Source organism: Onychostruthus taczanowskii, unplaced genomic scaffold (genome assembly GCF_017590055.1).
Source record: "Onychostruthus taczanowskii isolate IOZ18803 unplaced genomic scaffold, ASM1759005v1 scaffold91, whole genome shotgun sequence".
NCBI classification, from domain to species: Eukaryota; Metazoa; Chordata; class Aves; order Passeriformes; family Passeridae; genus Onychostruthus; species Onychostruthus taczanowskii.
Genome location: NW_024507105.1, coordinates 323,067 through 331,574, shown reverse-complemented (window position 1 = coordinate 331,574; position 8,508 = coordinate 323,067). Strand labels below are relative to the sequence as shown.

At 70.3% G+C, this 8,508-nt stretch overlaps 1 protein-coding gene across 1 annotated transcript in view; it reads right to left on the bottom strand.

Annotated features, from left to right (window-relative positions):
* Positions 1–8,508, bottom strand: part of ITGA3 (integrin subunit alpha 3) — a 19,467-nt gene that overhangs the window by 7,581 nt on the left and 3,378 nt on the right. The window contains exons 6-12 of the mRNA XM_041426249.1: positions 8,327–8,506; positions 2,644–2,765; positions 2,474–2,556; positions 1,497–1,746; positions 943–1,026; positions 323–530; positions 214–218 (exon numbers count right to left, since the gene is read on the bottom strand). Coding sequence (XP_041282183.1) covers positions 214–218; positions 323–530; positions 943–1,026; positions 1,497–1,746; positions 2,474–2,556; positions 2,644–2,765; positions 8,327–8,506 — 932 coding nt within the window. The remainder of the gene's footprint in view (positions 1–213; positions 219–322; positions 531–942; positions 1,027–1,496; positions 1,747–2,473; positions 2,557–2,643; positions 2,766–8,326; positions 8,507–8,508) is intronic.

Below are 8,508 nucleotides of genomic sequence, written 5' to 3'. Positions count from 1 at the left end.
GGAGCTACAGGATGTCCCAGGTGAGACCCCCACCCATAGGAGCTACAGGATGTCCCAGGTGAGACCCCCACCCATGGGAACTACAGGATGTCCCAGGTGAGACCCCCACCCATAGGAGCTACAGGATGTCCCAGGTGAGACCCCCACCCCTGAGAGCTGCAGGATATCCCAGGTGAGACCCCCACCCATGGGAACTTCGGGGTCCAAGCCCACCTAAGCTTCAGGACATCCTAAGCCCCCCCACCCTCAGGAGCTGACAGACCCCAGCCCAAGTGACCTCTAGGTGAGCCCCAGGTGAGCCGGGGGGGTCGTGGCCCCTCACCCGTCGTTGTTGAGGTCGGCCAGGGCGAGGGCGCTGCCGAAGTAGGAGCCGACCTGCGGCCCGGGGAGCAGCAGGCTCCGGTTCAGCGTCTGCCGGGCGCCGCGGCTCAGCAGCAGCACGGCTCCGGTGTGCCGGTACCGCGGCGCGCCCGTCACCACGGTCACCGCGTCCCGCTGCAGCACCGCGCTGCCCACCTCGGCCGTGTACCCTGCGGGGGCCGCGTCAGGGAGGGCACGGGGACCCCCGAGACCCCCTCGTGTCCCCCCCACCCGCCGAGGCCCCGCATCCCGTCCTGGGTCCCTCCAGCCCCGGGTATCTCGGGGGGAGCACTGGGAACTGCTCACACCCTCCTTAAGTGTCCCTAAGTGTCTCTAAGTGTCCCTAAGTGTCCCCACGTGTCCCTCGTGCCTTTAACATCCACACCCAAAACTCACAGCCCGCAAAGCTCCTCCTCAGCCCTTCTCCCTCCATATACCCGATGTCACCCCAATGTCACCACTGCCCCCCGGTCTCACCGTCCCAGGGGGGTCTTCAAGCCTCCCTGGGCCCCCCACCCCCCTAAATCCGTCCCCTCCAAACCTCCTCCTCCTCGCCCCCAACCCCCCCGGGGCTCCCCCCACCTATGTAGGTGTTGCCGTTCCTCTTGTTGGGGTAGGAGAAGTCGTGCAGGTCCCATGTCTCCCTCTGCAGCATGTAATCCGTGCCTGGAGCGGGGAGGGGGGGTCACCTCAGCACTGGGGGGTCCCACGGGGGCGCGGGCACCTCGGGGTCCCACGGGGGCACAGGGACCTCAGCATCCCATGGGGGTGCGGGCACCTCGGGGTCCCACGGGGGCGCGGGCACCTCGGGGTCCCTGGGGGGCACAGGGACCTCAGGGTCCCACGGGGGTGCGGGCACCTCGGGGTCCCACAGGGGCACGAGCACCTCGGGGTCCCAGGGGGCACGGGCACCTCGGGGTCCCACGGGGGCACGAGCACCTCGGGGTCCCACGGGGGTGCGGGCACCTCGGGGTCCTACAGGGGTGCAGGCACCTCGGGGTCCCACTGGGACACGGGCACCTCGGGGTCCCACGGGGGCACAAACCCCCTGTGAAGGAAGTGTCCCCAAAGGTAAGGGGAACCCCCAGGAGAAGGGGTGACCCCAGGGGTGGCAGGTCCCCTCCCAGGACCCTCACCCTGCCAGTTGTAGGCGCCGGGCGCCCCGAAGTAGATGATGTTGGCGCCGAAGCCGGCGCTGGTGCCCATCTGGCACATGCCGGTCTCGTCGGTGTCGGTGTTGGCGTTGCACATCTCGTTGTGGTACGTCTGCCACTCGTCAGCCAGGTCCAGGCGCAGGTCGTTGCCCCGCACGTAGCAGCGGCCAACCATGCGGCGCTGCGCCTCCGCCCCCGACCACAGCACCCGCGTGTAGCGGTGGGCACAGGCCTGGCACAGGGACAGGGACAGCTCAGGGACAGCTCAGGGACAGCCCAGGGACAGCCACAGCACCCGCGTGTAGCGGTGGGCACAGGCCTGGGGACAGCAGGGACAGCTCAGGGACAGCCCAGGGACAGCCACAGCACCCGTGTGTAGCGGTGGGCACAGGCCTGGCACAGGGACAGGGACAGCTCAGGGACAGCCCAGGAACAGCCCAGGGACAGCCCAGGGACAGCCACAGCACCCGCGTGTAGCGGTGGGCACAGGCCTGGGGACAGCAGGGACACTGAGGTTCAGGGGACACCCCTAAAGGTGTGGGGACACCCCAAGGGTGTGTGTGTGTAAAGAACCAGGATCTGGGTGTGCAAGGATCCGGGATCTCGGTGTGTAAGGAGCTGGGTGTGCAAGGATCCGGGATCTGGGCGTGTAAGGAGCTGGGTGTGTAAGGATCTGGGGTCTGGGTAAGGATCTGGGTGTGCAAGGATCTGGGGTTTGGGAGTGTAAGGATCTGGGTGTGCAAGGATCTGGGTGTGTAAGGATCTAGGTGTGTAAGGATCTGGGGTCTGGGAGTGTAAGGATCTGGGAGTGTAAGGATCTGGGTGTGCAAGGATCTGGGTGTGCAATGATCTGGGTGTGCAAAGCGGATCTGGGGTCTGGGAGTGTAAGGATCTGGGAGTGTAAGGATCTGGGTGTGGAAGGATCTGGGTGTGCAAAGCCCGCGGTGCCCCCGACTCACCAGGACCCTCCCCGGTGGCTGCCGCTGGCTGGCCACTGTCACCCCCAGCCACATGTCCTCGATGATGGCCTTGTCCGGCTCATCTGCGGGGGAACAGCCGGCCTGAGAGGGGGTCCCCGCTCCTGGGGGGGTTTTGGGGTGGTCACACACCCCGGGGGGGAGTCACCCACCCTTGAGCTCGATGGGCAGGCGCTGGCAGTCGCGGGTGGTGGCACTCAGGGGACAGGCGTACACGGCGCCCGTCCGTGTCCCGTTCACCGGCTCCGCGTCCTGGGGGGCCCCCACCAGCAGCCTGGGGGGCACAAAGGGGGCACGTGGGTGGGTAGGTCCAGCCCCCCAAACCCCTCCAACTCATTTTGGTGGGCACCCTGGGGAGGGGACACCTGGGGGACAGCGGAGCTGCTTCCCCAGAGTTTGTCACACCCTGACACCCCCAAATAACGGGGTCAGCCTCATCTCCAGAGCTGGAAGGGGACACAGGGACCCCGAATGGCCTCAGGGACAGACTGACAGAGTCATTGCTCCCCCCATTCCTTCCCAGACCCCTTCCCATGGCTGAGCCCCCATCCCTGTGCATGAGGGTGGGAAGAGGGGTCACAGTGACCCCCCCCAACCCTCGCTGCGCTGGCGGGGAAAACAAGAGGGAGGGGCTGCTCTGAACACCGCGTCCGTGTAAACACCCCCGGCCCCCCCGGCCGGGCTTTGATCCCTCCGCAGCCCCGGCAGCTGCGGCGTGTCCGGCCGACAGCGCCGAGCGGTGTGCCAGGGAATGCGGGACAGCAGGGACAGAGCCCCGGGAGCGGGGAGGGGGGACAGACACCCTCGTGTGGGACGGACACCCCTCGTGTGGGGTGGACACCCCTCATCCAGGATGGACACCCCTCGTGTGGGATGGACACCCCTCATCCCAGACAGACACCCCTCGTGTGGGATGGACACCCCTCATCCCAGACAGACACCCCTCGTGTGGGACGGACACCCCTTGTGTGGGATGGACGCCCCTCGTGTGGGACAGACACCCCTCATTCGGGATGGACACCCCTCATTGAGGACAGACACCCCTCCTCCAGGACAAGACACCCTTCATCCAGGACAGACACCCCTCGTGTGGGATGGACACCCCTCATCCCAGACAGACACCCCTCATGTGGGATGGACACCCCTCATCCAGGACAGACACGCCCCCATCCCAGACAAACACCCCTCATGTGGGATGGACACCCCTCATCCCAGACAAACACCCCTCATGTGGGATGGACACCCCTCATCCAGGACAGACACCCCTCAGGCCGGACAGACACCCCTCGTGTGGGATGGACACCCCTCAGCCTGGACAAACACCCCTCATCCCGGACAGACACCCCTCAGGCCGGAGGGGCTCGGGCAGCACGGGGCTGTCCCAGGACAGGCAGCACCTCCCAGGGGTGACCTCCCCCAGGAAGGGCAGTGCCATGGGGGACATTGGCATTCCGGGCTGGATGTGCCTCCGGCACCTTCAGGTGATGCTGAAGGGACCCCCCACCCCAAAGGAAGATGCCGGGGACCCCAAGGAAGGTCCTAAGCCCTGGCAGGGGAGCTGGCACGGCCGCAGGGCTCCGGAAGGGCCAGCCTTTCCGCCGGGAAGTCCTTCGGGAGCGCCGGGACAATGGCGTGGAGGTGGCCGGGCTGGGGGAGGAAGTGCCTCCCTCTGGCAGGCGGGACACGGGGGGACACAGCACCCAGGACACAGGGGGACACAGCGCCCAGGACACGGGGGGACATGGCACCCAGGATATGGGGGGACACAGCACCCAGGATATGGAGGGGACACAGCACCCAGGACACGAGGGGACACAGCACCCAGGACATGGAGGTGACACGGCACCCAGGACATGGAGGAGACACAGCACCCAGGACACGGGGGGACACGGCAGGACATGGCACCCAGGATACGGCACCCAGGACATGGAGGTGACACTGCACTCAGGACATGGCACTCAGGACACAGCACCCAGGACACGGCACCCAGGATACAGCACCCAGGACATGAAGGGGACATGTCACACAGGACATGGCACAGAGGACACAGAAGGGACACGGCACCCACAGCTGCTCACAGGGCAACGAGCTGGCCAGTGCTCAGCAGGGCCATCAGCGAGGACAGACCAAGTGCTGCTGTCCCCATTGTCCCCATCCCAGCGAGGACAGACCAAGTGCCGCTGTCCCCATCCCAGCGAGGACAGACCAAGCGCCGCTGTCCCCATCCCAGCGAGGACAGACCAAGTGCCGCTGTCCCCAGCCCAGCAAGGACAGACCAAGTGCCGCTGTCCCTCATTGTCCCCATCCCAGCGAGGACAGGCCGAGCGCCGCTGTCCCCGCGGCAGCGCCCGCGGGCAGGGAGCGCCGGCAAGCCGAGCAATGCGGGGCCGACAGCCGGGCACGTCCGGGCGGGCCGGGCGCTGACTCAAAGCCCAGGCGCAGGAGGAATGCGGGGCCCCGGGCAGCCCCCGCCCCGGCACGCCGGGACCCCCCCGGGGCGGCTGAGTCAGCCCGGGGCTGCAGGTGGGGGGGGCCCTCTTACCTGGGGGGGGAAGTGACTCAGGACAGCTGCCGTGACTCAGAGCTGGGGGGGTCCTGCCCCCAGCGGGACCTGCAGCCCCGGGGGTGCCCCCAGGCTCCCCCGGTGGTCCCGGCTCAGCCGGACCCCGCCGTCCCCGCGGGTCCCGGGGGGCGGGAGCCCACCCAAGGCAAGCAGCTCCGGCATGCCGCTGCCTCCAGCCAAGATTCCCGGCACGGCACGGCACGGCACGGCAGCCCACCCGCAGCTCCGCTCCTGGGAAAGGGGGAGTGCGGGACCTTCCCGAGCACGGGGCGGGGGGGCACCCAGGGGCGGCCCCCACCCGGCCGTGAGGCTTCCCGGGGATCCCGGGGGAGCGGAGCTGGGATTCTGGGGGTCCGGGAGCAGTTTGTGGCACTGGTCCCAGCGGGCCGGGGGGACGGGGAGCTGCGGTTGTGCTGGAGATGGCCAGAACGGCACGAGGGGGAGGCCGGGACGGGAGGGAAGCAGGAATGTGAGGCCGTGCTCCGTCCTAATCCGCCCTGGCAAGCGCGGGGGGGGCTGGATGGAAGCGCGGGGGGGCTCCCTGCCAGCGCTGGCTCAGCTGGGAGGGGGGGCCGTGGGAGGGTCCGGGCACCAGGACCCCAAACTGCGGCCCCTCCCTGGGGTGGGAGAAGCGAGGATGGCAGAGAATCCCACCCGGGCACCTCAGCACGGAACAGGGGGGTCGTACAACCCCCCCCCAGCCGCGGAGCCCCCTCCCCAGGGAGCAGCTGGGCAGCGAGGGAAGCTCCTCACCCATCTCCCACCACGCTCCGGGGGTGAGGGAGCCGGGAGGGGAGGAACGGGCGGGGGGGGGGACCCGGCCCGCCCCCAGGGCTCTGTGTTTGCCAGGGGGGTCCCTGGGCACGGAAATCCAGCGGGGAAGGGGCCAGGAGAGGGGGAACGGCTCCTGGAGGGATGGATGGATGGATGGATGGATGGATGGATGGATGGATGGACGGACGGACAGACGGCCCCACATCCGTCCCCCTCCTCCTGCCCAGCAGCCGCAGCCCCGCAGGACCCCGGCGGATTCGGGCCAAGGCAGGGGGAGCTCAGCCAGCTCCAGCAATCCGCAAAAGCCCGGCCGGGGGGAGGGAAAGCCGGGAACGCAGCCAGGAGAGCGCTGCTCTCCTCAGCAGCCAGCTGCAATCAGGGAGACCCCCAAGCAGAGCCCCAATTCCCACAGGGCTGCAGATGTGGGTGCTGCCTCCCCTCTGCCTGCAGAGTTTGAGGGGGGGGATCTTCAGCTTTCCTAGGGATCAGCCGTGCCTCAGTTTCCCCAGGTGACCCAGGGAGCTCCAAACCCACCTGGGCCGGGCTGAGCGGCTCCCGGTGGGAGCGGCCGGACGAGGGCGGCCCGCGGAGCTCGGTAGTCTCGGGAGCGCTGATAAGAGCCTCACCTGGCCGGGGAGGAGCGAGCAAATAAACCTTTGCTTGGGCACAGCTCCGCGGGGCTGGAACGGAACGGAACGGAACGGGGGGGGGGGCTCCGGCATCGCCCCGGCCCCGCCCGGGAATTCGGGAGTGCCGGCGCTGCCCCGGAGCGCCCCTCCGGTCCCACCGCCGTCCCGACAGCCGGGGCAGGAGCCAGCCCCCCCCCAAAAAAATCACGGGACACCCCCTCCCGAGCGGCAGACCGGCGTGACGGTGGCAGGAAATGTCCCTTTCCTGTCCCCACCCTGCACCTGCGGGCAGAGGGCACGGCAGCCTCCACCGGCACCGGGGCGCGGCTGCGACCCCCGGGGGGCTCCGGAGCCCCCCAGCGCCGGCCCGAGCTGAGCCCCGCTCCCCCGGGATGGACAGGACCCCCCCGCGCTGCTCCCGGCCCCGCCGAGGGAACGGGCGGCGGAGGCTCCGGGGGCCGGGCCGCGAATGCCCCGGGGGGGTTCTGGCTCCGGAGCCGGCGGAGCCTCCGCTCCCCGCCGGGACCGCGCTGGGACACGCCGGGACACGTGGCGCAGGTGCGGGGGTGGCACGTCCCTGTCACAGCCCCCCCGAACCCCCCCGGGGCCGTTGCCGGGAAGACACGAACGGATCAGTCCCGGTGCCGGCCGCGACCCCCGCCCGGTGCCCCCCCGGTGGCTGCTCCGGTGGCACCGGAGCGGGCAGGGCCCGGCCGCGGGGGGGACCTGAGTGTCCCCCCGGGCACGGGGGGGGTCCCGCAGCCCCCGGAGCTCCGCAGGGAGCGGCAGCGGCTCCTCATCCCACGGCCCCGAATGCATCCCTGGAATGCGGAGCGGCACATGCCGGGCCCCGGCAGCTGCTGCCCGCCGCCCCCCTCCCCCGGGAAAAACGGGACCCCCGGGGGTCTCCGAGGAGCCCCCCGCAGGCGGGGAAGGTGATCCAGCAAAAAGCCGTGCCCTTGAGGCGGACAAAGGCAGCCCAGCCCTGCGGCGGAGCCTTCTCCCGGCACGGACGGGAATTCCCGGCCGGGAGGCACCGGGCACCGGGAGCGGGGGGACGGCGGGGGACACGGCGAGTGACAGCGGCGGGACGGCACGGGGACCGCTCCGGCTGAAAAGGGCTTTTGTTGGAGCTGTGCCCGGCAGCGGCAGCCACAGCCCAACAGGTTCCCGGGCACCGGCGGCACCGGGGGGGCGCGGGGGGCTCCGCCGCAGCCCCGCTGGGGGTCGGCGCCGGCCGGGACCGCTCCGCTGGGGAGGAATCCCCCCCTCAGAGGGGTTCTGAGACCACCCGGGGGGACAGGGGGTGTCCCCGCGCTGCTGCCAGCCCCCCCCCCCCCGGTGTCACCGGGACCCCCGCAGCAGGCGGGGAGTGAGGAGGGGGCTCGGGGAGGGACCCCCAGCGATGGGACCCCCGCCAATACCGGGGTGTGGAAAAGAGCGGGGGCGTCCCACGAGCGGGGGACCCCCCCCCAGGAGCAACTGCGGAGCGCGGACCCCCCCTCAGCCGGGCTCTGGGCCACCCCCCAAACGTGGAGCCCCCTCCCCCCCCCGGGGACCCTCCCGGCTCTGCCCCACCCCACGGGGGATCCGCACCCCGCGGGGAGCACTCAGAACGCCTCCGCCCCCCACGGCAGACCCCCCCCTTCACGGGGGCGCCTGTGAAGGGGGGGGTCTTTACCTGTGTAAAGCGCTGTCTCACTCTCCTCCGCCTCACGGGGGTCCCATGCACCGGAGACCCCCCCCCGATCCTCCCGGGGACCCCCCGCACCCCCACGGGGGACCCCTCCCCGTTCTCCCCCGTGCCAACCCCCCCCTCTCAGGTGAGCCTCCCCTCGCTCTCCCGCTCCGCACGGGGGTCGCGCTCACAGGCTCCGCTCCCGCCGCTCCGTCTCCCGGTGCAGCGCTACCGAGAAGCCGAACAAGGCTCCGGCGGGGCCCTCCTTGAGCACGGGGAAGGTGCGGTCCAGGTTGAAAGCGGCGGCGGCACCGAGCAGCACCGGGCCGAGCCCGAGCAGCACCGGGCCGAGCCCGAGCCGCAGCCCCGGCAG